This window comes from Neofelis nebulosa, chromosome 13, assembly GCF_028018385.1.
Source record: "Neofelis nebulosa isolate mNeoNeb1 chromosome 13, mNeoNeb1.pri, whole genome shotgun sequence".
Classification (NCBI taxonomy): domain Eukaryota; kingdom Metazoa; phylum Chordata; class Mammalia; order Carnivora; family Felidae; genus Neofelis; species Neofelis nebulosa.
The window spans coordinates 66,155,604-66,183,537 of NC_080794.1; the positions used below are offsets into that span (position 1 = coordinate 66,155,604).

At 43.7% G+C, this 27,934-nt stretch overlaps 1 protein-coding gene across 2 annotated transcripts in view; it reads left to right on the forward strand.

Moving 5' to 3' along the window:
• Positions 1–20,251, forward strand: part of INA (internexin neuronal intermediate filament protein alpha) — a 61,245-nt gene extending 40,994 nt beyond the window's left edge. The window contains exons 2-4 of one of the 2 annotated variants that reach the window (XM_058697648.1): positions 6,358–7,571; positions 16,061–16,185; positions 18,204–20,251. In XM_058697648.1, the coding sequence (XP_058553631.1) occupies positions 6,510–7,571; positions 16,061–16,185; positions 18,204–18,516 (1,500 nt within the window). In that variant the 5' untranslated portion in view covers positions 6,358–6,509 and the 3' untranslated portion in view covers positions 18,517–20,251. Of the gene's footprint in view, positions 1–6,341; positions 7,572–16,060; positions 16,186–18,203 lie in introns of those variants that run through there. The other variant, XM_058697649.1, reaches the window with a different exon arrangement.
• Positions 20,252–27,934: the final 7,683 nt, after the last annotated feature.

The following is a 27,934-nucleotide window of genomic DNA, read 5'->3' on the forward strand; positions in this document are numbered from 1 at the left end:
AAACTTAGTGAAAAGTTGCAAGACTAATACAATAAATATCTGTATTCACCAACTATTAACTCTTTGCCACATTTGTTTTATCTCCCATTGTGTGTGTGTGTGTGTGTGTGTGTGTGTGTGTGTGTGTGTTTGCTAAACCATTTGAGAGTAAGTTATATAAATCATGACTCTGCAACCCAAAATACTTCAGCATGTATCTCCAAAGAACATTTGCCTATTTATATATATATTTTTTCCAACGAACTATTTCTTACTTTGAAATAGTTTAAGACTCACAAGAAGTTGCAAAAATAGTACAGAAAGTTCCCAGGTACCATTTACCCAGCTTGCTCTCCATGATAACATCTTACATAACCATAGTACATTATCAAAACCAGGAAAATGACATTGACACAACAAATTAATTCAACTACAGATCCTATTTGGATTTTACTAGGTTTCTCAGTTTCTCTCTCATTCTATGATTTTTTCACATGTATAGATTTGAGTAACAGAACTGTTCCATCAACACACACACACAAAAACCCTTCATATTAACATTTTTTAGTCACATCCTCCCCAAACCCAAACCCATCAACCACTAATTTGTTCTCCATCACTATAATTTTGTCACTTTGAGAATGTTACACAAATGGAGTCACATATTATGTAACATTTTAGATCCACATAATACCCTTGTGATTCATCCAAGTTGTTGAGAATTATTCATCAATAGTTGATTCTTTTTATTTTTAAAATTGATTCTTAAACTTTTTTTTAATATTTACTCATTTTTGAGAGAGAGAGAGAGAGAGCATGAGCAGGGGATGGGGAGAGAGAGAACAGAGGATGTGAAGCAGGCTCAGTGCTGACAGCAGGGAGCCTGATGCAGGACTCGAACTCACAAACCATAAACCATGAGATCATGACCTGAGCTGAAGTCAGATGCTTAACTGACTGAGCCAGTTAGGTGCCCCAATAGTTGATTCTTTTCAATACTGACTAGTATCATATTGGACGGTTTGTTTATCTACTCACCCGTTAAAGGACATTTGGGTTGTTTTCTGTTTTTGTCTATTACCAAGAAAGCTGCTATGACCATTCATGTACAGATTTTTTTTTGTAGATTTTCATTTTTCTAGGCTAAATACTTAAGAGTGAGATTGCTGGGTCATATGGTAAATGTATGTTTAGCTTTATAAGAAATTGCCAAAGTGTTTTCCAGAATGGGTGTACCATTTTACAATCCTACCAGTAACAGATAAGAGATCCAGCTACTTTAAATCCTTGCAAGCAGTTGGTATTGTCAGTATTATGTTTCAGCCACTCTAGTAGGCAGACAGTATATATCATTAGGGTTTTAATTTGCATTTTTCTAATGGCTAGTGATGTTGAACATATTTTCATATGCTTATTTGCCATCTGTATATTCCTTTGGTAAAATATCTGTTCAAATCTTTTGCCTATTTTCTAACTGGAATGTTTGTTTTCTTACTGTTGTGTTTAGAGTTCTGTATATATTACGGATACAAATCCTTTGTGGGATGTATGATTTGCACACATTTTCTCCCAGTCCATGGTTTGTCTTTTCTTCTTCTCCTCCTTCTCCTTCCCCTCCCCCTCCTCCTCCTTCTTCTTCTTGTCTTTTCAACTTCTTAACAGGTCTTTTGCAGACAATTTTTTTTAATTTTGATGAAGTCAAATTTATTTATTTCTTTTATCGGTTGCACCCTTGGTGTCATGCCAAAGACTCTTCCCAAGTGGTTGTACAGGAAAGAATTTTCAACCATTTTTTTTCACCTCACATGTGTTTAGTACTGTGATAGATGCTGAGAGAGATTCATAAATATAGAAGGGCTTCCAGTTAAGTTTAGACAAGCACACAAATAATTAACAGCAGAAGATGGTAGGTAATTATAAGTCATGTGAATATTGTAAAGGCTATGGGGAGGAGGAGGAGAGTTTATGGGAGGGAAGGATCACTTTACATTCGAAATACCAGGGGAGGTGGCATTTGAGCCTTAAGGATATCAACAGTTGAAGCAGGGCCAGAGGAGGAAATACCAGGAAGAGAGAGGTACACAAGTGAAGGAACAGGGGTAAGACAGAAAAGTCAACATTACGGGTGCCTGGGTGGCTCAGTTGGTTAAGTGTCTGACTCTTGATTTCAGCTCAGGTTGTGATCTCACGGTTCGTGAGTTCAAGCCCTGCATCAGGCTCTACATTGACAGTGTAGAGCCTGCTTGAGATTCTTTCTCTCCCTCTCTCTCTGCCCCTCACCTGCTCTCTCTCCAAATAAATAAATAAACAAAAAAGAAAGAAAGAAAAGTCAACATTAACAAGTGGGCTGGGGTGGAGAGGCTAGAGGCCACTTTTAGATATACAGTACTTGCAAACCAGCAAGCATTCATGAGGGGATGTCCAACAGGCAGTTGGAGATGTGAGTTTAAATTTGGAAATTGGACAAGTGCCTGGGTGGCTCAGTTGGTTAAGCCTCTGACTTCTACTCAGGTCATGATCTCACGGTTCATGGGTTCAAGCCCCTCATCGAACTCTGTTGACAGCTCAGAGCCTGGAGCCTGCTTCAGATTCTGTGTCTCCCTCTCTCTCTGCCCTTCCCCTGCTTGCACTCTGTCTCTTTCTCTCTCTCTCTCTCTCTCAAAAATAAATAAACATTAAAAAAATAAAATTTTTAAAAAGTTGGAAATTGTAAATAAGAATTTGATAACCATCAGCATAGGTCAGGCCTTTTGTTTTATGCCCCACAGCAACTTGTACTCTTCCTTCAGAGCACTTGTCACAATTATAACTAATAACTGTGTAATTAGTTGTTTAATCTCTATCTCTCTTGCTGGATTTCCAGTCCCATGGAGTAGAGTCCACATCTGCCCTATTCCTAGCACCTAGTCTAGTGCCTTGCCCTCAGAAATATTTGCTGAATGAATAAAGAAGTTGATACTTCTAACAGCCACGATTTATTGAGCATGCACGTGGCAGTCATCGTATACCCACTTTGTGTATATAATCTCATTTAAACCTTGCAGAAGTCTCATGAGAGGCAGGTCAAGGCTTCTCAGAACCTCTTCTCTGGGGTAAGGCCCGAGAATCTGAATTTAAGTTCCCAGGGACTTCTAATGAGCAGTCAGGTTTGGAGACTACTCAGATAGTCTATATTCAGGTAGTCTTTATCTATATGACAGATAAAGAGGGGTGGCTGGGTGGCTCAGTCGGTTAAGCATCCGACTTTGGCTCAGGTCATGATCTCATGGTTCGTGAGTTTGAGCCCTAGATTGGACTGTCTGCTGTCTGCACGTAGCCTGGTTTGGATCCTGTCTCCCTCTCCTCTCCCTCTACCCCTCCCCCACTTGTGTGCATTCTCTCTCTCTCTCTCTCTCTCTCTCTCTCTCAAAAATAAACATTAAACAAATTTTACAGATAAAGAAACTAAGTTCAGCAAATGACAGTGATTTATTCAAAGTCCGATGGCTAGAAAGAGCCATGATGCAAAGCTAGATCCCTTAGGGAGAGATTCTACCACAAGCCTCCCTTCCTCTACTAAAAAAGAGTTTATGAGGGAAAAGCAGAAAAGCAAAAACTGGGTCTTTGAAACCAAGGAGAGTAGTGAGCACTGCCAAATGCCACAGAGAGGCCACAGAGGATGTGGCATGAGGGAAAACCTGGGGATGACTAACCAATGTATCCACAGTGCCTGAGTCTGACATTATAGGAAGATGAAGACACAACCTCTACCTAGGGCAGGGCACTCCCTCAAGAAACCTGGCCAGCTGGAAGGAATTGTGGTTTGAGGCTCAGCCAAGAACACTTCTTGGTAACAGAGCTTTGTGCTAAAAATATTAAAGCCAAACATCTGGGCCTGTAGGGTGGTATGCCAAGAAAGGGGAGGTACTAGTCCCATGGGAGAATCTCAGTTTGGAATCTTAAGATAAGCTGTTCAGAAATTACAAAACGCAGTCCACTCTATATTTTCCAGGCCACTACCCCTTTGTTGGATTATTAAGGCCTTTTGCCTTACTTCTGCATTGTGTGTGTTTTACCTTGGGAGTACTGTTTCCTTTGGAGGATGGAAAGAGAAAGAAAAATAAAACTCCAACCAGGACATTGCTGATTTTTAGTTATTCAGTCCCGAATAACATGGTTGAAATGAGAGTGGAACTAGAACCCAGAAAGAAGTAAGATCTAATTATCTGTCGCATTTCTACTCAGTGACACTCATGCTGGCCCCCGGTACCACAATCAAGATTGGCTATTTTCTTTTTGCCAAGGAGCAGCCTAAAGGTCTGTGACAGGAAATGACAGTTTCCTGCAATCCCATTACTAGCCCCAATTCATATCCTGTTGATGGTAGATGCGAAGCAATGTCCCCTATTTGAAAGAGGACAATAATGACAAGAACCCCTTATACGCATACAGCTTATAAAACACCTTCACATACATCAACTCAATCTTTCACAACCTTGGGGAGGTAGGTGTTGTTATCCCTACAGGCTTGGTAAGTGGCAGAAGCCACAATTTAAATCCATCACCTCGGATTCTTTGAATTACAACCCAGTCTGCTATTTTGTTACTGGTCAAAACTCTTCAGAAGCCCACTTAGCCTTATGCTGGCAGCAGGGAAATTAATGAGACTTCAAGAGCCTCATTGCTCTAAAAAGGAGAATTAGGTAGTGAGGAAAGAATGTATGTTTGCTTGCTAGTGACCTTGTGCAGAGTGCTGCAGCTGAGCCCAAAAATGGGGGTAAAAGCTACCCTGAAGACTGGCCAGAAAGGAAGTAACCTATGCAAAAGTCCTGGCACAATGGTTAACAGAGAATAATCACTCAGTTGTGTTAAATAGCATTCTTCCATCCTTCCCCTCATCAGGCATTTCTGAGCCCAATGAACACAGAATTCAGTGCAGGTCTCAGTCTGTGATGAGGAACCAGGGAGACAGGCTGTGGCAGAGCCTGACCATTTTCCATGACATCAAGCATAAAGCCAAGAAATATGTTTCAAAGTCCCAATGGACTCCCCTTCTCCCTTCCTTTAGTGGTCTGTCTCAGGTAATATTTCCACCCACAAAGTCAAAACTTATCCTAGAACTACATTCTTGAGACTCCAAATCAAGAAAAGCCTGCAGTCTGGAATTCTGGAGTTTACTAAAAAGTTCTTCTTACTTCCTCTCCTAAGCCATAACCACATCCTGAGACATACAATAAGCTAGAAGGTGAGTGCATACTACAGATCCTACACTGACTCCTCCCAGCCTTCATCTCTCCAGATCCCATTCCTTGACTACCCCTCCTCCCATCCCACACCCTGTGCGATAAAGGAGGCCAGCCATGTGGCCAGCACCCTTCCCCACTCCTGGAGTTTAATGTTTGCAGAGACCTCTTTTGTGCAAGGAGAGATCCACACAGGAAAGGTCGCGGCTAAACCAGATGAGGATTTACATAGCCTGAAATCTCTAGCACCTACAGGGCTGGATAAGTAAAGTAAATGAATTAAGAAGTTGGGTGTTATTCAATGGAGAGTGGTGGGGACTGTGCTGAATCCATCTCCATCCAGAGATCCGGAGTGGGGATGGGCATACAGGATTCCCCCTAAAAACAAACAAACAAACAAACAAACCCAATTCCGGGTGTAGGCAAGGAGGACAGGGTCAAGGGAAGCGACAGAGCTGTGTGGTCTGCGGGTGGAAAACCCGTTCATTTATACAAATGTCAGGGGCATTTCAGTTTTGCCCATTGCAGCCATCCCAGCTCTTTGACCTCCACTTCTTTCCGCTTCTATCCGCTTCTCGGGCCCATGTTCTTTATCTATCCGCCCCCCCCCCCTCCCCGCCCTTCTCCGGGGGCGTCACAGGCATTCCGCCCAGCCACCTGCCCTGGGCGCTTCCGCGAGAGCTGCAGAGGAACGGCTGATGAGATGCTCTCTGACGTAGACCCACTCTACCCCTTGGGAACCCCGAGCTGGCTGAGGGAAGGGACAAAGCCTGAGGGAAGGGACAAAGTCCCCACTCTTAACTGGAAAAACAGTGCCTCACCCTCAGGAGCTCCTGGGTAGGGATGGGCTGGCGTCCAGGACACCTCCCAGAAAACCCTAACTCCGGGTGGGTTAAAGGGGGCAAGGAGAACAGGGTCAAGGGAAACGACAGAGCCGGGTGGTGTCCGGATGGGAAACCCCAGTCGGTTTAGGCACCCCTCCGCTCAAGTCACTTCCAAACCACACAATTCTTGGGGAGGGGCGCTGCGGACAGGGAGCGGCTCCTACGCAAATCGCTTTGTCTCCGCGCCCTGGGTCCGCCTCGCGCGCAGCTGCAGTTGTCACTGCGCTTCCCCGCCCCCGCTCCTGAAGGCCCCCCTTCCCTCTCTCCGCCAGACCCGGAGCAGGAGCTCCGCCCACAACGCACCGCCCCAGCCCCGGCGCCTTAAAACCCGGTGCACACCGCCCAGCCGCGCCCCGTCTGGCGCACCTCTTCTCTCCTCTGGGCCTTCAGCCGCAGCCGCTCTCCCGGCCCTGGTCCCAGCACCATGAGCTTCGGCTCGGAGCACTACCTGTGCGCCTCCTCCTACCGCAAGGTGTTTGGAGATGGCTCGCGCCTATCCTCGCGCCTCTCCAGCGCCGGTGGCGCGGGTAGCTTCCGCTCGCAGTCGCTGTCCCGCTGCAATGTCGCCTCCTCGGCCGCCTGCTCCTCGGCCTCGTCGCTCGGCCTGGGCCTAGCCTACCGCCGGGCCCCGGCATCCGACGGGCTGGACCTGAGTCAGGCGGCGGCGCGCACCAATGAGTACAAGATTATCCGCACCAACGAGAAGGAGCAGCTGCAGGGCCTCAACGACCGCTTCGCTGTGTTCATCGAGAAGGTGCACCAGCTGGAGACGCAGAACCGCGCGCTCGAGGCCGAACTGGCCGCGCTGCGACAGCGCCACGCCGAGCCGTCGCGCGTCGGCGAGCTCTTCCAGCGCGAGCTGCGCGACCTGCGCGCGCAGCTGGAGGAGGCGAGCTCGGCGCGCGCGCAGGCCCTGCTGGAGCGCGACGGGCTGGCCGAGGAGGTGCAGCGGCTTCGGGCGCGCTGCGAGGAAGAGAGCCGAGGGCGCGAAGGCGCGGAGCGCGCTCTGAAGGCGCAGCAGCGCGACGTGGACGGCGCCACGCTGGCCCGCCTGGACCTGGAGAAGAAGGTGGAGTCGCTGCTGGACGAGCTGGCCTTCGTGCGCCAGGTGCACGACGAGGAGGTGGCCGAGCTGCTGGCCACGCTGCAGGCGTCGTCGCAGGCCGCGGCCGAGGTGGACGTGGCTGTGGCCAAACCAGACCTGAGTTCGGCGCTGAGGGAGATCCGCGCCCAGTATGAGTCCCTGGCTGCCAAGAACCTCCAGTCAGCCGAGGAGTGGTACAAGTCCAAGTTTGCCAACCTGAACGAGCAGGCAGCGCGCAGCACCGAGGCCATCCGGGCAAGCCGTGAGGAGATTCACGAGTACCGGCGCCAGCTGCAGGCCCGCACCATCGAGATTGAAGGGCTGCGTGGGGCCAATGAGTCCCTGGAGAGGCAGATCCTGGAGCTGGAGGAGCGGCACAGTGCAGAGGTGGCTAGCTACCAGGTAAGAGCTGGAACGCGGCAAAGGGAGGGGGCGCCCTGTCCTCTCCCCCACCTACCTGCGCTTTCCCACACAACTGGAGCTCTAGGAACCGAGAGGAGGGGAGGGAAGGGAAGAGGAAGAGCTCCAACTGGAGGCGAACAAAGAGCCCTGGAGTCTATACCATTAATTCTAGAGTCCTGGCCACCCTCTGTCCCTGCCCGTCACGTCCCTGTCAGAGACCTTTTAGAAAAATCCCTTAAGTTTAAGTTTTTCAGAGTCCAAAAATCTAATTCATGCCTCCCTGTCCGCAAGTGGACATAAACACCCTGGCGATCTGAAGAACAGTCCCCCACCAAAAGTAGGAGTGAACCCAATGCAGGTGGGTTACAGCCTCTCATGGTTGACAGTGCTGTCTCAGCTGTCTGACTTGTTTGGTTGACTTTGAAAGGCTTTCTTTCTGTGCGCCCCGGGATTGATATTTATGGATTATGGTCTGCCCTAGAGAGAATGCTGGACTGAACTGGGAAGGGTTCTATCCCATTTTCTTGACTTTTGCCTTCAAAAGAGTCTAGAGATTGGGAGCCAAGGAGCTGGGTGATTGGGCTAGTCACAACTGCTCTGCTCTGCCCCCTGTTCCCCTTCCCCCCACCGCACACAGGCGCACACACACAGTTTCCTTGTGGACCTACGGATATTTCTGCTAAAGAAAGCTTTAAACCGCTTAGCAAATGGGAATGGTCAGGGGCGCTGTCCTCGGTGCTGATCTAGAGTTCTTTCCATCTCAGAAATGATGTCTCTCTCGTCTCATGTCCCAGTTATGACTCTCTAGGCAATTAAGTGCTTTGGGCTTTTTTTTTTTTTTCCTATCTGCAACACCATCACATCAGTCCTAGCTACCTGCAATCAAAGGTCACCTCGTGGACAGCATCAATTTTCACTGTCATGGATGGCTTAGCACTTAACAAAAAACGCTTAATGTGCTCAGCAGCAGTGAGGTCTCACTTGAAAATTCACGTCTCCTTAATAATTTTCCAACCTAAATGCATGTGGTAAATCACAGAGATGGATGGTCCTATCTTTGTTATAGGCCGCTTATTTTTTCCATCTTGCGTGTCCTCTAAGCTCCTGTGAAGGTATTGACTGGATCTTTCTTCCTTTTTGTCTCCAAACAAAGGCGACTGCATCTTCGGTTCTACTATATAGGACATTCTGGGCTTATAACCACAGAGGGTACAGAGGCAAGGGAAATAAAGGAATCTAAATAGTGTGATTCAATTTCAAGGTACAATAAAAGCTCCATTGGGTAGAATGGTAATAATTCAGAAATTTTCAATAATTCATTCTAGCAAAGATTGAAGCTTATATTTGATGAAATTAACAGGGTTTGGGAACATTAATAAAATAGAACCAAGAAAGGAGTGAAATCTTGAAAGTACTATGTTAGTCTACAGCTAAAGAATTATTATCAGTGTGCAAGTATATGTTGTTCATTATAAACTACCCCCGTTACTTAAGGAAGAAAGCTTGCTTGGACCATTTGTTTTGGTTCATTTGGAATTATAGCACAATTCAAGTAAATACTTCTGTTCTGCTTCAAAAGCTGTAACTTGAATGTTTCAGTATATGGCCTAGCCCCTGCATGGCCTGAATTAATTACATTTAGTTAATTGAGACTTCATGTGTTCTAGAAGCGTCAAAAGATGAGGTAGGTGGTCTTCTGCAGGGCTAGCCCAGTATTTCTACAAAAAGAATAACTTATCTACAACTGCAACTGTCATCTAAATTGGGCTTTGCCATGCCCTCTGTTTGTTTGGTATAGCCCTACGTTCTAAGCAGTAGTGACAGTACTGTCTGACTTGTTTTGTTTGCTTTAAAAGGCTTTCAGTGTTAGACAATAGTAGGGTCATCCAGATACAGTCTACAGGAAACAAGCAAACTAACAAAACAACAGAAACTGCGGCATCTGCAGCTCTGCAGTGCTGCCCCCATCAGCTTGAGCCATCAAAGCCTCAGTGGACCTGCTGGTGGAGTGGAAGAGGAGATGAGACAATGGAAAGCTATTTCCTACCCCTTGGGACTTCAGGCTGAAGTCCTGTGAGGGGCTCACATCCTCACCTGCTGATCCTGAAGGCCTGAAGTCACAGGGGTGTCCTCTGGCTGTTTTCTCAACAATTCTGGCAGTGCTAAGATGAAAAGCCTCCTTCTCCACAATGAGATTCAGCCATTGTTTTCTTGCCCTCTCACCCCTCCCTACTCCCCTTTCACTGCAGTAATGGGAGGCGGTTCTCTTTCTTCTGCTTCAAAGATGAGTGATAGACCCATTTTCCCTTGCAAGATTGCCACCCTCTTAAGAGGCAGAGGAAGGCCCCATTAAAGTCACATTTTCCATGCCTGGAATGCTGACAGCCTATTCAAGGAGGGAAAGCTTATTACACTTTTGAAAGGGTAAAGAATGATTCAAGGTGACATGGTAAGTACACAATGACATATGAGAGTCCAAATCAGGTGACAGGAGAAATTATGAAGAGCTAGGACCGTTGTCTTCAAAATCCAAATGTAGCCACCCTCCAGCTGAACCCTTTTCCATCTCTGACCCAGGGCGAAGCTGGTTCCTGCACAGCTGCTTCATCACCATTAGAGGCCCTGTTCTGCCAAAGACATCTAAGGATATTTTTTCAGGATACCGGTGGCCTTGGCCCTGTATTATGGTCTTGGAAAGCCAAAGCTTTCCTTGAAAGACCTTGCTGAACAATCAAGCTCACCATTAGTTAATGCTCCTCAGGGAGATGAGCCAAGTCTGCCCTCTTCTCTCCAGTATGAGATTGGAATATAACCTAATGAAATAGCAAGAAGGGGCTGGCCCCTTAGAGATTGGGGTAACAGTGGCTGATAGATAAGTCTATGGCTCAGTAGATTTATCTCTGAAATTAGAATTCAAAAGAAACTACATTTGGTCCTTTTTTTTTTTTTAGTTCTTCCATGTGTTTTTGGTTTGGTTTGGTTTGGTTTTTGCCCCTCTCTGCCTTCCTGTATTGTTGTCACCAGGGCCACCTTGATTGCTCCCTCACAGAAATAAATTTAAACTAGTAGTTCCTAAACCCATTGATCCACCAAGGTCACTTGGGGGCTTAACAAAAAGATTCTGAGGCCTACCCCTACTCCCAACTGGATTCAGTTGTTCACAGGTGGGGTCCAGGAAAATATGCAATTTCAGTAAAAGCGCTGCATTCTATTGTTCCTCAGACTGATTTGGAGGTGTGCTGACCTAAACCGCATTTCACAATATACACCAGCTCATAATATGCAAGATTTTAAAGTATGGTGGGGTGGGGGGTGGGGGAAGAAAGCAAAGACAGGAAGGAGAATAAGGCATATGGGTGGTCCACATATAAAAATCCCCTCTCCCCACCCAGTAATTCTTAATGGACTCTTTCATTCAAACTGTGCTATGTTCACTACTGCTCACCTTGCTAAGGGCTGCTAAAAGTGATGAAACCCATAGCACTGTTTGTGGTTCCTTTTCTCCTGTGCAGATGCTTGTGTGGCCATTTCTTTCTCTTACTCCTGATCTGCATCCTTCCAGGCCTTGGGAAGATGCTCAGCACTTGTTTTAGCTATTACTCCAGGAGAGACCCCAGCTGGAACTGGGAGTGCCTCTCTGCCATTCCCTCAGGCTAAGCCAGCAGCAGCTGCGTGGTTGGGGGAGGGGGCAGACTGCAGCGCTCTGCTCAGATTTCCAGCTGGAGGCCATCTTTGGCAGGGCTTTTGAAGGGCAATGCAAGACAGCCTGGTGTGGGGGAAGAGAGCACAAACAAAGGGACTAGACATTGAAGAGCAATGGTCAGCAGTCAGCCCAATTCCTTCTGAAAGGAGCCAAGTTGTGCTTTTTGTCTACTCTGATCCATAAAATAAATGTATGAAATGTATAACATAAAAATTCAAGGAAATCTCCTCTATCTAGAACTCAACTCCCAACAACCTCTTATTCAGCAAACACAGCTCTGAAGCAAACAAACAAAAACAGGACCACATTGGGGCACCTGTGTGGCTCAGTCAGTTGAGCATCTGACTCTTGGGGTTTTGGCTCGGGTCATGATCTTACGGTTCGAGGGTTTGAGGCCTGCGTTGGGCTCCACGCTGACAGTGTGGAGCCTGCTTGGGATTCTCTCTCTTTCCCTCTCTCTCTGCCCCTCTCCCCCTCTCTTTCCCGCTCTCTCAAAATAAATAAATAAACTTAGAAAAAGAAAAAAGAAAAGAAAAAGGACCTTACTAACCCCCTGATGAGACAAAACATCTAACCTCAAATCACATATTGGTAAGCTGATCCCCTCTGGTGCCCCTCACTTACTCATTCTTACTTTACATGGTTCTAAAGCACTTTGTCATTTGAATTTCAAGCCTGCTGCAAGATAGAGAAGAGGGACCAATGGAGTCAGTCATCATCAAGGACAAGTAGCATTAGTTTCACTTTCAGAGCAAAGAAAACCAATAAGTAACAAGCACTAATGCAAACACTGGTCTTTGGGGCCATTTAGGATAAAAATAACCTGATATACCTCAGCTGACCTAGAAGATAAAAGACATCATAGAACTATAGAAAAATAATTGATCATTATCACAACCCATGGTTGCTAAGAAAGGTTGCATTATGTTTATGTCCTAATTAAGAATGGTACAAGTGGGGTGCTTGGCTGGCTTGGTTGGTAGAGAGTGGAGCTCTTTTAATTTATTTATGTATTCATTCATTCATTCATTTATTCATTTATTTATTTTTGGGAGAGTGCAAGAGGGGGACAGAAGATCCCAAGCGGGTCCATGCTGAAAGGCAAACTGGCAAGATCATCACCTGAGCTCAACTGACTGAGCCACCCAGGTACCCCAGAGTGTGCAGCTCTTGATCTTGGGGTTGTGAGTTTGAGCCCTGCATTGGAGGTAGAGATTACTTTAAAAAATAAAATCTTTAGGGGTTCCCCGGGTGGCTTAGTCGGTTGAGTATCTGACTTCGGCTCAGGTCATGATCTCGCGGTTCGTGGGTTCCAGCCTCAAGTTGGGCTCTGTGCTGACAGCTGAGAGCCTGCACCTGCTTCAGATTCTGTGTCTCCCTTTCTTTCTTCCCCTCCCCCACTCATGCTCTGTCTCTCCCTGTCTCTCAAAAATGAATAAACGTTAAAAAAGAAATTTAAAAAATAAATAAAATAAAAACTTTAAAAAAATGGTAGAAGCCACTTTAGAAAGGTCTTTGTTCAAAATTGTTTTTTTTTTTTTAATCTGGTGCTTTAAGGAATGTGCCTTCAACTATCTAATATTAAAGTTTTATTATATGTTGCTTTCCTTAGTGATCCAAGGGGTTGTAGGGAGGACACATGATTAATCTGTCCATTTGATTAAAAAGGGTATAGAGTCACATGGTATGATATTAACAGTAATAAGAATCATTAGCAATTACTGAGCAATTTCTATGTGACAAGTGCTGTTCTAATGCCTGTTATCTAATTTAACAGATAATAGACTCATATAGTAATGTGAGGTCCCTTAAGCTGGAATCCTAACTTGAGGATCTCAGTATATCTCAGGAAAGAATAAACATTATAATTTTCCATATGTAGAAATGAAAGTTTTGAAGAAACTAAAATATAGAAAACTGACTGAGGTATGTTGGGTATTTGTGGCAGGGCAAGAAATACAACCCAAATATCCTGATGAAATCCTCCACTTTTCCTCAAATTTCATTTCTCCTGCTACTTCGCCTGATGAAAAGCCTCCTCCCCTTTCCCCTTTTCCCCTTTACCATGGTAGTGTTGCCTCTCTTACCCCCAATGCTTCACTAGCAGACTTGTTTGTAGATTAAACTCTGGTAACAGCCATCAAGTAAAATTTTTGGTAAAAACCATTTTAAGCCCTTATGATATCTTAACACACTTTGGAATATTCCCATCGCTGTCCGTGTAATATGTATTTTCCCTACTGCTTGTCATTCCCTGCTCTGTACCCCTCAGTTAATTGAGTCTCTCTTTCGCGGTATTCCTGTCAATATTTATAGAACAGGTAGGTGGTATGAGTTTTCATTCTTTCTGCAGTCTCCTGATTTGGAAGTCTGCACCCCCTGATGTTATCAGCACTGTCTTCACCACTGCTTTATCCTTCCCACACGGGAATTTATGAGGGCCCCTCACCACTTACTTCTTGAGACTTCTGATGTTTATTTGCATCACTCATTCACAAAAGTTACTCTAAATTGCTGTGTTCTTTACGTTGACAAAGCTGCAACTGAATTATATGGGTTATTAGCTCACATCTTTTCAGGTCATAGGAAAAGTGCTTGTGTAGCACCGTTCATTCATTTAACAGTTATTCATTGAGCGTCTCAGTGTGCATTGTGCTAGGATCTGGGCTGCCGGGGGTGAACTAAACAGAAACAGCCCCTGTTTCCATGTAAATTACATTTGATTTGAGTGATCTGCCTTCTAGGGGACATTTAGCAATGTCTAGAGACATTGTTGGTTATCCCCACTGGGAGGGAGGGGGTGTGCTACTAGTGGAGGTCAGGGATGCTGCCAAACACCCTACAATGCACAGGACAACCTCCCACAGCAAAGAATTATCCAGCCCAAAGTGTCAATAGTTCCCAGGTTGAAAAACCATGAGATAAAGGAAGGTGACAGAAAATAAATGAGCAAGAAAATTTCAGATAATGATAAGAGCCAAGAGCAGAGTGGCCACTTTCAAGTATGTGCTTTCTTGTAATTTGTCCTCTCACTGGAGTTGCCTTTTTCTCATTTGCACAAAGCCCCTGCCCAGGCTAGCTACTGGCCTGGCTTGAGGTAAAATACCGTGCTAGATCAGTGTGGAAAGGGTACCTCCATTAGACACAAAGGAAGACCTATCTGAGCAGAGGGCGTTTGAACTGAATCTTCGATGACACAGAGTTGGCCACGGAAGACCCACTACAGAGCATTCCAAATAGAGGAAATAGCTAGCCTACAGGGCCTGGGACAGCAATGAACTTAGTAAGTTCATTGGTAAGTTTAAGGAGCAAAAAAGGCCAAGGTAGCTGAAACACTTTGAGCAAGGGGAATAGTATAGACCATGCCGAGGAGTTTGGACTTTATTCTAAAGCTCTTAGAAGGTTTCAAGAAAGTAAGCAACAAAATCTGTGTTTTGAAAAGATCCTCTGGGGGCACCTGGGTGGCTCAGTCGGTTAAGCATCCAACTTTGTTTGGCTCATGTCATGATCTCATGGTTTGTGAGTTCAAGCCCTGTGTCAGGTTCTGCATTGACAGTGTGGAGCCTGCTTGGGATTCTCTCTGTCCCCCCTCTCTCTGCCCCTCTCCCACTCACTCTTGCTCACTCTTCAAAATAAACAAAGGAAAAAACTTAAATAAAAATAAATAAATTGTTGGGGCGCCTGGGTGGCTCAGTCGGGTTAAGTATCTGAGTTTGGCTCAGGTCATGATCTCCCGTCGTGAGTTTGAGCCCTGAGTCGGGCTCTGTGCTGACAGCTCAGAGCCTGGAGATTGCTTCAGATTCTGGGTCTCCCTCTCTCAATCCCCTCCCCCACTTGTGCTCTGTCTGTCTCTCTCAAAAGTGAATAAATGTTAAAAAAAATTTTTTTGGAATAAATAAATCATTAAAAAAAAATCCTCTGGCTGCTCAAGAATCAAAACTTTAAAGCTAGTGTTCTTCCATGCCTGGGTTTGCACCTGAAAGAATTTGGAGCAAAGCTATTACATGAACCTAGTTAGTTTCGTTTTAAATATATAATTTAAATTTGTCATTTGTATTAAAACAATTCTATGGAGTCTTTCTGCTTCCTCCTTATGTATTGTGTAAAATGCTTTCAGTAAGATGACTGAGTAGCAGACTTCCAGGAAACCATCAAAATGAATGGAGGCAGAGAAGACTTGCCATCCTCTGTGCTTTTCACAGTTGGAATTTTCTGAGTCTAAGCTTCTAACCTGAGGCTTTGGGTTTTGGAAAAGACATGCAACGATGGAGTTATTCAGCAGCAATACAACAAACAAAGGAGGGATGATAAGTAAGTTAGAGAGAGGGGGGCGCCTGGGTGGCTCAGTTGGTTAAGTGTTGGACTTCAGCTAGGGTCATGATCTCATGGCTTGTGAGTTTGAGCCCTGCATCAGGCTCTCCGCTGTCAGCACAGAGCCTGCTTTGGATCCTCTGTCCCCCTCTCTCTTTGCCCTTCCCCCACTAGCATTCTTTCTCTCTCTCAAAAATAAATAAACATTTAAAAAAGAGAAAATTTCTCTCCGATGTTCAATCAAGAACCATATGCCCTGCAGTAGAAGTGCCCAACCCTGACCATGCACCCAAATCATCCAACCTTTATGAAAAAATGCAGTTCCTGGAACCCCACCCCAGAACAAATGAGTCAGAATCTGGGCCGGGGGACAGGCCTAGATTTTTAATGTGGAGTCAGGATTGAGAATCCTTGCTTTGTGTAAATCTTACTGAATTGCAGCTGGCTCAAATATGTTGGATATATCACTTTTCAGGATAGCATCGGGCAGCTGGAGAATGATCTGAGGAACACCAAGAGTGAGATGGCTCGCCACCTTCGGGAATACCAGGACTTGCTCAATGTCAAAATGGCTCTTGATATTGAGATTGCCGCTTACAGGTATTTCAGAGGGGATGCTCACCCAACCAGGTCCAGTCATCTGGGGCAACACTACCCCAATAAGTGGATAAAGCGGTTTCAGTCTCTCTGATTTCTGATGGGTGAGGGGGGATGAGGAAAGAAAGACATCACTGGCCCTGTGCAGGTGAGCTGACCCCTCTGTCCTTCAACTTGTTTATATCTCAGCTCCATGTTACTAGTCCTGGAGTAGTCTACCTACCTCTGCTAGGATTTAAGGAAATAACGTGAGTATTCAGAGGTTGACATAAAATCCACCAGACTGTGGGACACCTGGGTGGTTCAGTCGGTTAAGCGTCCAACTTCGGCTCAGGTCATGATCTTGTGGTTTATGAGTTCAAGCCCCACGTTGGGATCCTTGCTGACAGCTCGGAGTCTGGAGCCTACTTAGGATTCTGTGTCTCCCTCTCTCTCTGCCCCTCCCCCGCTTGTGCTCTGTCTCTGTCTCTCTCTCTCTCTCAAAAATAAAATAAACATTAAAAAAAGATTAAAAGAAAAAATCCACCAGACTCTAACTTTTAAAAATAGGGTTTATACGATATAGAACATCCTAATATGTGAGGTATCCCCCTGGATTTCTACTCAAACAACGTTTGAGTGAACCTTTAAAAAAAAGTAGTAACAGCAGCTACTATTTTTGGAATGACTACTATGTGCCAGGCACTATATTAGATACTATATTTAAATTATCTAGTCATATTATTTCCATTTTGCAGATGAGGAAACTTGAACCACAGACTTATTCTAAGTAACTTATTCTAAGTCATAGTGCTGGTAAATGAAAGAGTTCAGCTTCAACCCAGATCTGAGAGATTGTTTTTTTCTTTTACACTATGTATACTACTCCAAAACAAAACTCCAAGAGTATTTGATAGTGTCTTGAGTTTCTTTTTTTTTTTTAAGTTTATTTATTTATTTTGAGAGAGACAGAGTGCAAGTGTGGGAGGAGCAGAGAGAGAGAGGGGGAGAGGGAGAGAGAGAGAAAGAATCCCAAGCAGGCTCTGCATGGTCAGCATGGAGCCCCACGTGGGGCTTGAACCCATGAAGCCGTGAGATCATGACCGGAGCCAAAACCAAGAGTCAGATGCTTAACTGACTGAGCCACCCAGGTGCTCTTGAGTTTCTGATTTTATTTTTTTTTAATTTTTTTTCAACGTTTTTTATTTATTTTTGGGACAGAGAGAGACAGAGCATGAACGGGGGAGGGGCAGAGAGAGAGGGAGACACAGAATCGGAAACAGGCTCCAGGCTCCGAGCCATCAGCCCAGAGCCTGACACGGGGCTCGAACTCACGGACCGCGAGATCGTGACCTGGCTGAAGTCGGACGCTTAACCGACTGTGCCACCCAGGCGCCCCGAGTTTCTGATTTTAAAGAAAAGGTCATAAAAATTATTAGAGTTATGAGAAACAAAGTATTTGGGCCACACTTATGATGCTGGTTAGGCGAGGCTGAGAAAAAGTCTGGTATCTGAAACAGTTTCATTTACTGGTTTTTGTGTTGTTGGTTCCATTCCCTTTGTACGTTGAAAAAAGTACAAATCTCAAGTTCAGGCTGAATTAGGCGGTTCTTTCCTCCTTTGTGGACTTCTCACCTCCTTATCCCTATTGCATTTAAGGTTTTAAATAGTAACATTACTTCTCCCTAGAGCTTTGTAGACTCTTAAATGCCAAAAGTGGGTGTGATGAGGCCAAGGAGAATTGTACAAAAATTCCTTTTTGAACATATTTGTGAATAGGATAGGTTTCCCTTTGACAGTGCCTTAAACACAGCTGGTGCTGAAGATGTGAGAGTGTGCATGTGTGCATGTACCTGTGCGTGTGCTGGATAAACTCCAAGTCTTTGAGCCTTGGCATTCAATATTTATTGGTCTCAATCTCATGAAGAAACTGAAGAGTCTTATGGAATCTTTCTAAAATGAATAGCAGCTGGAGGGTTAAGTTCTTTTCAAAAAAAGTTGCAAGTTGACTTCCTAAGAATGTTTCTCTGTTGGATTTACAGGAAACTGCTGGAAGGCGAAGAGACACGTTTTAGCACCAGTGGATTAAGCATTTCAGGGCTGAATCCACCTCCCAATCCGGGTTATCTGCTCCCACCTAGAATCCTCAGTTCTACAACCTCCAAAGTCTCATCCACTGGGCTGTCTCTTAAGAAAGAGGAGGAGGAGGAGGAAGAGGCTTCTAAGGTGGCCTCTAAGAAAACCTCCCAGATAGGAGAAAGTTTTGAAGAAATACTGGAGGAGACGGTCATATCTACTAAGAAAACCGAGAAATCGAATATAGAAGAAAGTACCACTTCAAGCCAAAAAATTTAATTCTGTTGCTTTAATAAGGTTAATGCTTAAGAGGGGATAATATGCATTTGACTTGTTAAAGAGCCTATTCCTGAACCAAAACACCTGTCACCACTATAAAATGTCTTCAAGGCTTCAGTCTCCTATTTAGCATTGAATCCTTACTTTCTCTAATAAGAAAAGCACCCCTTAGGTTGGAGCAAGCTGCAGTCCTAGCACAACCACAGAGGAGTTATCTAAGAATTCCGCTTTCTCACCTAAAGCTCAGGCTTCACAGCATTAGATGATTCAGGTACAGAGGAAGTACAAATCAAGGTGCTAAATCTGTGATCATCGTCATTTGCTGTGAATTGAAATTAAAACCTGTATTTGCTCGCTATACCCAGACATTATCCCGCTATACAGTCTCACTCTAGGTACATAAAACATAAGATCACTGCCAAAGGTAAACCAATGGTCCACATCCAACGCCATTCTGACAAAACTGCTTCACAAGTGATAGGTGTTTGTTTAACGGACACTTCCTCCCACCTCTCATAATTCCTTGTATCCTTCCATTCAGGAAAAAAAAAAAAAAAGAGGCTAGTGTAGTATTCTTCCCCCTTAAACACATTTAGGTTCTTCTCAAAAGAACTTACCCCCTTTAGCTCTCTCTGTTCAATGGGTAAAATTAGATGCATGTTGACCATTTCTGTGATTCGTGGAATGATTTCTCCCTACCCATTTCATGTCCTTCCAATTCTGTAAGGAAAAAAGAAAAAAGAAAAAAAAAAGCAGTGATAAGTTTTAAGGGTCACCCCAACAAATACAATAATGAAAGGAGTCCCTAGATTTTAGGCTTTCAGCTTATTCAAATCCATTTAATTAGGGGGAAAAAAAGTACTTTATTCTGAATGTAGCTGTTCACTTTAACTTTAGAAACACACTAATAGTGTCCCAAGCTGTGATTAAGCTGACCTTAGATTTAGTAGTATAGGCTAGAAGAGGTGAGTATTTGTGTGGATGGGAAAAGCCAAGGTCTCATTGCTCTGTGTCAGTTCGTTTGTGGTGATCTAGAATTAGCTCTTTCGTACCCTGACCCTTAGAACCCACTTATCCCCTTTTCCACAGTCTAGGTCCTAACAAGGCCTTGCTTTTACTCTCCTATGCCTTTTAAGAGTGCTAAGTGTAATTATATTATCCCCAGAAACAGTGCTACTGCCCAAAAGTAAAAGAAGTCACCTCTGGTCAATCAACACCACCGGCAAACATGAAAAAGAAATCTTTCTCTTGTCTTAATAAAAGAGTCCTGCCCAACAGTTTTCCCATTGCTGCATGGTTGGTGGGGTCTCCCTTCCCTACTGGAGAGGCAGCGACGCCCAGACTAGAGAAGGGGTACATATGCTCCTACTCACGTGCTAGGAAGTACATTCTGGAGAGTCAGCTTTTCATCTGCCCAACTGTGTAGCAGCCGCATTGCCCAGTCTTCCACGTACACGTGCCAAGTTTGACGTCGGGTTAATTCTCTGTCTGCATTCACTTCCATCAGACCTAAAGAGTTGCCAGGTCTCTGTCACACATCTCCATTCACAACAGATAGGGCGTGATGCTTTTACTAAACTTTCTTATCCTAGGACCTGCTGCAATGGTTCAAGGAACTGGAAAGATGCTTTCTCTTCTTCCTTTCCCTCACTCCATCCCTGTCTTTACTCCTCAGACTTCCTGTAAAACATTAGTAAGATAAGAATTAAAAGTCACACGAATCCCACCAACATAACTTGTGTTCTGTGGTTTTTGCTATTTCAGTTGAGAGAAGCACTGTTTTGGTTCAATGAGACAACTGTACCCCCAAATAATTTGGAAATTATTTATGCTTTGTTCCTCGCATCTACATTTAGGGTTGTTTTTCCCCCTGCCCAAGCCTTGGGGCTATATAGTCTGCATGTGTTTCACACTGGCTGAAACACGTAATGCGCTAAATGGACAGTTTATGGCAGGGAGTGGAGGAATCAAATCAAACAAATGATACAAGACAATAGACTCTGTGCCTGGATATGCACAGAACGCATATGATAAAAGATAGCTCAAAACAATAAGAATCTTTTCCTTTTTTTGAAAATGAGGTTATACTTCTGCAGATATGTTTAGGTAGAACATAGGCAGCAGTAGAAGTTTCCTCCACTGTAATGATTGCTAACCTTTGATGGATTGCAGACTCCTTGGAGGAAGCTATGGACCCTTTTTCCAGAAAAATACACAAACCTTTGTCCATATCAAGGGGCTTGGGGTTCCTCGTTGGACTGTTTACTTCTGGTATCCAGAAGTCCATGGAGTTGAGATTCCCTAATGCCATGTCACATTCCAGGATGGAGACTGAAATGAGGGGATGTGGATGCCACCCCCACCGACAGTGGTGGTGAAGCTGGAGCTTGCTGAATCTTGAACAATCTTGTCCTTCTCAGTCCATCTGGCTGAGAGTACTTGCATGCCACGCAAGGATACATCGACGGAACCGCTTGGGAAAAGAGATGTTCATCCTGCACTAACAGTGAGAGCTTTATAGTAATCAAACATCTTTCAGGGCCTATTAGGGATGAAAATAATAGTCTCATCAACACATGGGTTTTCAATATAGATATTGGTTGCCACTTCTAAAGATTCTACGTATTTGGTTAATGGATCTGTCTCTGGAAAACCAGCATCTTTTGATTACAGTTATATAATCTCTAGCTCTAATTTACATCTATTTTCAGTGAGTTGCCACTGGTTGCCATGAGCTCAGTTATAAAGACATTAAAAGCCTGGAGTTGATAAATTACTAAAGCAGGACCATTACAGTAACAAGGAAACAGCGTTCAGAATCATAAGGCAGGGGGGAGGAGAAGAGGAACCAACTTCTAGAACAGGACAACAAAGAGAGTCTGTGAGACTGTGGGGAAGCCTGCCCACAAAGCGCATTAGCGATAACCAATATGACTTTCAGATTCATTAGACAATGAGATCCCCTGCCTCCTGAGACTAATAACAGCTTTAATTTATTAGGTACCTACTTACTATGTGTCTGACACTGTTCTAGGCAGCAAACAGAATTATCTCACTTAAACCTCACAACCACTCTTTAGATAGTATTTGTATACCCATTTTACAAATGAAGAAATAGAGCCTTGGAATGTCAAGGTTAAAACCCATGTCTATTGTCACAGAGTTAGGGAGCTGGGATTTGAGCCTTGATCTTCCGACCGCAGTGCTTGTCTTTCCGATATTGCTTCTCTACAGAAGAGCAAGTCCCCTCCACTTGAGGGAGTGGGAATCCTTATTTCTATCACCTTTTTCACCCCTTCTTCACCAGGTTTTACTTCAGGTTTTTCTGCCCCAGAAACCATGGGCAACACCAAGTCCCATAGGCAAACTACTTTCCAGACTTCCTGAACCTGTTACCGTCCTGCATTGCAGTGAGGTCTTGGGAGCTCAAAACTGGATTCTGAGCCCATCTAACTGAGTCACCTCCTACTAAAAATGAAACAGAATTAGATGCGATTACCTAATTCTTAAAAAGGAGTTTTAAAACGTAATTTTGCAAAGGAACTCTGTAGCTCAGTATCAAAGGGCCTGGAAATGAAGGAATATTACAGCAGGGACAATTCCTCAAGAGGTAATAAATCAAGGATACTTAGAATTCATTTTACTGCATTAGCTAAAGAAGACGGCAAGATTTGAGCTGTTGTCTGGAAACTAGAGTCCAAGTTTTAGCTCCAGACACAACACAAATCACCTATAGTCCTGCAGATAAACTTCTAAAACTTACTTGTGAACAAAAGCAGAGAGTCCAGAACTACCCTTGATGACTCTAAAGGCAAATATGAAATCGTTTTTGAAATGTATTAAGAAATTCATTGCGGGGGCGCCTGGGTGGCTCAGTCGGTTGGGTGTCCGACTTCCGCTCAGGTCATGATCTCGCAGTCCATGAGTTCGAGCCCCGCGTCGTGCTCTGTGCTGACAACTCAGAGCCTGGAGCCTGTTTCAGATTCTGTGTCTCCCTCTCTCTCTGCCCCTCCCCGATTCATGCTCTGTCTCTCTCTGTCTCAAAAATAAATAAACGTTAAAAAAAAAATTAAAAAAAAAAAAAGAAATTCATTGCGGCAGCGGCGGGGACGGGGCGGGGGCGGTGCCTGGGTGGCTCAGTTGGTTGAGCATCCAACTTTGGCTCAGGTCATGGTCTCCCAATTCACGAGTTCAAGCCCTTCATCAGGTTCTGTGCTGACATCTCATAGACTGGAGCCTACTTCAGATTCTCTGCCTCCCTCTCTCTCTGCCCCTCCTCTGTTGGTGCTCTGTCTCTCCCTCTCTCAAAAATAAATAAACATTAAGGCACCTAGGTGCTTAGTCACTTAAGTGTTCAACTTCAGCTCAGGTCATTATCTCCCTATTCACAAGTTCAAGCCCTGCGTCAGGCTCTGTGCTGACAGCTCAGAGCCTAGAGCCTACCTTGGATTCTGTGTCTCCATCTCTCTTCTGTCCCTCCCCTGCTTGCACTCCGTCTCTCTCAAAATTAAGTAAATATTCTAAAAACATTTTAAAGGGGTGCCTGGGTGGCTCAGTCGATTAAGCATCCGACTTTGCCTCAGGTCATGATCTCACAGTTTGTGAGTCTGAGCCCCTCTTCGGGCTCTGTGCTCACAGCTCAGAGCCCAGAGCCTGTTTCAGATTCTGTGCCGCCCTCTCTCTCTGCTAGCACTCTCCCTCTCTCTCTCTCTCTCTCTCTAAAAAATAAATAAACATTAAAAAATTTTTAAAAATACATTTTAAAAAATAAACCTTTAAAAATTAAAAAAAAATTCATTGGAACAGAAAGTAGATTGGTAGTTGTCAGGGCTAAAGAGAGGGGGCATAAGGGGTAACTCTTCAGTGGATGCAGGGTTTTATTTTGGACTTATGGAAATGTTTTAGAACTAAAATGGAGGTGGTAGTTGCACAACATTGTGAACATACTAAATGCCACTGAATTGTTCACTTTAAAATGATTAATTTTATATCATGTAAATCTCACCTCAATCTAAAAAAATCCACTGATAGAGAATTTATGGAACTATCAGAAAAATATAATTACAAAGTCTACTATACCTTCTGCTCCAGCTGAGACCATTACGTACAGCCACCTGGGTCAATCAATCTCAGTTGGAAGGAATTCCGTTAGGACAACATAAGCCAGATCTAATAAGAGTATTGATTTTGAAACAGAACCTAGAGAAAAAGCCAGAAATACCCCTGGATGTAAACAAAAGAAAGAATAGCTAGAAATATTGGTTGCTAATGAGCACCCATCACTGATTTCCAACTGATACTATTTTTATTATTCTATCATCAGAAATCTTCAAAGTCCTGAAAAGCATCTAAATCCTAAGAGTACGTTTTCCCCCTTAGAACCAAATAAGCTGGTGTGCCTGAAAGCCCAGTACTTAAAATGGAAATAACTGAGGGGGGGCTTTATAGGATCTTAAAATAGAGCTCGTATGTGAAATTTTATTTTTCTTTATAGAACATACACTACTAGCTTTGCTGCATGTTCAAACTTCATGTACATTTTAGATTTAAGCCAATCATGACTTTGCTATTTTCAAATATCTCATATGGTCTATGCCATTTGCAAAAGGGGCAAATGCTCCTGAATCCAGCCAAACAAAGGATTGTTATCATTAAATTACCATCCCCTGCTGCAAATCCTCAAAAGATGAGAAGAATGGTTACTATGTAGATCCAATGGCTTCTCTCTTCCTCTATTGATCTCTTAGATTATTTGATTGCACTCATGTTTTATGCTGATATTTGATAAGCTTACTCAGTGGGGGTGGTGACTAGCTAAAATTTATAAATTCTTGCTTACAATCCCTTGAAACACACAGAAATACAGACACATAGCCCAGGATTATAATAAGATACGGTGAATCACACTGCAGATATTTAAAGATTTGTTTCTACAGTTCGTTAGTGATTCCGAATAAAATAAAACAGAGAAAGTTCAGGCTACAAAGAAAAATGAAGATTGATCTTGGAGGGGTCTCCAGGCTCCCTTCCTCATCGATTAATTACCATACATCACCACATGGCCACTCCCTCCCCTGGTGAGGCAATTGGTCTCTGTGTGTAAGTCTGAGACATTTCATTCTAGCTCTATTGTATGCTCTTATTAATAGGGGCTATAGAATGTTAGCAGCGGGTAGCCAAAATCATTAATATAAGGGCTGGAGTTTTAGAATACGATCAGTAGCAGGTCTAGTTAGTTGCTGCATACTGTGCAGGGCAAAAAAGGTATTTTTCCTTAGAAGTATTTATTATACATTTTTCGTAAGTAATTTCTATGCCTGACGTGGTGCTCAAACCCAAGACTCCAAGATCAAGAGTTGAACACTCTACTAACCTAGTAAGCCAGGTGCCCCTAGAGGTGCTTACTAAAACAAATAAGGGGTTCTTGGCTGGCTCAGTCAGGAGAGCACGTGACTCCCAGTCTCATGATCGTGAGTTCAAGCTCCACATTGGGCATGGAGCCTACTTAAAAAAAAAATTAACTCACTTAGGTTTACTTATTATGCCATAAATATGAACACATGAGAAGTGTAACTTCCATTTCCCATGATTTCCTGGCATAAAGATTCATAAATGACATATGGAGTTCCTGATGTCCTTCAGGGCTAGACAAATCTTTTATCTTTACCTCAAGCCAGACTGAGCTCAGTAAAAGGAACTCCTGGCAACTGAAATTGTCTAAGGACTAATCTAGTCTGCAAAGTATAAGCAGCAGAGCTAAGACTAGAATTAGAGTGAAAGCAGAATCCAGGTCTGACGTTAGAGGCTGTGTCCCTGTCCCTCGCCTGGTTATCCATAGAAGGAGGTGAGTAGAGAAAATATATCAGAAAGAAGACAGGAAAAATAACAAACGTTTCAACATCAGTCTTTTAATATTAGCGGACCCCACCACTCATTAGAAAGGAACTAATGCAGCAAAGTAATCTAAGAAGTGACTACATAGGGACCATATTTGAATTTGATAGTAGACTGTATGCCAGCTAAGGTTCTGAATACTTCCCATATTAATTAATTCTCATAACATCTCTTTGAGTTAGGTTCCTTTGTCCCTATTTACAGATCAGAGAAGTCATATAACATGTCCAAGATCATATGCCTTGCAGGAAGCAAATCTGGGAATCAAAGCTATGCAGTCTGGCTTGAAAATTCATGTCCTTAACCATTATGCAATACTGCCTCTATGTCTTTTTTTAGATTAAAAAAATCTGTCCTGGAAACTTTTGCCATCTTCAATCTCTAATTTAAAATATTATTCACCCAGCTTTTCTCTTGGGAAAACATTTTCTTAGAAACATTCAAAGAAAAAAAAATCTGTTCTCATTTATATGAAAATATTATCACAATTAGAACCTCTGTAAAACTACAGACATCATCAGAACAGAATCAAAATGTAGTAAAGATCAAACCATAATATCCATTCCGTGTAAGTAAATATTTGGCATGCTTTCAGGAGATCGATATGGCATTTCATCTGTGAAATGACCATTAAGCTCAATAGGTGATAAAATTTAGATTTCATCAGTGCAGTTTTGAAGAGATGCCAATAATCAAACTCATTTGCAGAACAACATACTGAAAAGGGATAAAAACGAGGACCTACTCTTTGGTCAGGATCTACTGAAGAAAACAGAGACAAACATTCAGAATCAGCATCTGCTCGAAACTTTTCTATTACTAAGGGTTTCCAAGATGAGAAAACACACTACAGAGGTTGCAACTCTTAGAATTTTAAAGAAAAAAAAAAACACTTATAAGTTTAGTCACACATACATGTGATAAACCAATTACAACTCGGTGATCCTACAAGAATACTCATCTAGGATCGAATCACAGAGGATACACTTAGAGCTGTCGGCACAGAGGCTGACCTGGGGCTTGAACTTACAAACCATGAGATCATGACCTGAGCCCAAGTCAGACGCTGAACTGACTGAGCTACTCAGGCACCCCGGTAGAGGTATTACTTTCAAGAATTCAAAGTCACTGTAGGAGACTCATTGTGTGCATGTATAGAACTGTGTTAGCTTGGGGACCAGAGAAGGAACTGTCAGAGACAAGAATGTCACTGAATCAACAGGCAAGGGCAATGCAGTAGAAGCAGAGGGGAAGCTCAGTGAAGCCCAAGGTCAGAGAAAATGACTTCGGCCCATACTAGAGAGAAAAGATTGGGACGGATGTAAGGGAGGAACTGAGAAATCTCCAAGCACACATTCTGCCAAACTACAACTACCACAAACTATCCCTCTGGGCATCTTTGCTTAGTGTCACCTCCGAGAGGGCTTAGGTAAAAACAAAGTGTGCCAAACAGCTATGCCAAACAAATTTACTCTTATAAGGCCACTGAAGCTGGGTTCTGAAATCCGCACTTCATATACTCTTATTTGTTTAATTTTGTTTACGGTAAAAATTCTTTTTGAAAACTCTTTGATCTTATCTCATCATCACTGAAGGCGTGCTGTTGCTGGGGGCGGCCAGGATAACCCAAGACAAGTCGGCATTTGTCTGTTCTTGCTTGTGCTTCTCCCACATCCGAGTCCTTGACCCTCTGGTTATTTGAAGACAGCTACCATGTATTGTCCTGCCGTAAGTTTTTGCCTCTCCAAGTTAACCATAAGCAACTGCTCAACCTTTGCTCGTTTTTGTTCTGGGTCTTATACCCTATCCCATTACCCTCCCATCTCTCAGTAGTTAGGTATGTTACCCAGAACTGGTACGACATGAATCAGACATTGGAAGTATTAACTCCCTTGATCTGAAATTGTATTTCTGTTGATGAAGCCAAAGATCACACTGATTTTAGGGGTAGAGATTTGAAAGACAATCAATCAACTTTTTTTTTTTTTTTAACATTGATTTATCTTTGAGAGACAGAGGGAGATAGAGCACAAGTGGGGGAGGGGCAGAAAGAGAATAAGACACAGAATCCGAAGCAGGCTCCAGGCTCTGAGCTGTCAGCACAGGGCCCGATGTGGGGCTCGAACTCACAAACTGAGTTCATGACTGAAGTCAGATGCTTAACTGACTGAGCCACTCAGGCGCCCCCAGCGTTCTTCATTACTTGGTTTACTGCCTGGTGGGAACAATAGGCCAAATAGATATAACCAGATATAACCTAGTTCCTTGGAATTCTTTTATTTATTTTTTTTATTTTTGAGAGAGAGAGATGGAGTGCGAGTGGGGAAGAGACAAGAGAGAGAGGGAGACACAGAATCCAAAGCAGGCTCCAGGCTCTGAGCCGTCAGCACAGAGCCTGATGTGGGGCTCAAACCCACAAACCGTGAGATCATGACCTGAACTGAAGTCGGACGCTCAACCTACTGAGCCACCCGGGTGCCCCTTTGGGAGTCTTCGAGGTCAAGTCCAGGAGGAAGCAAAAATA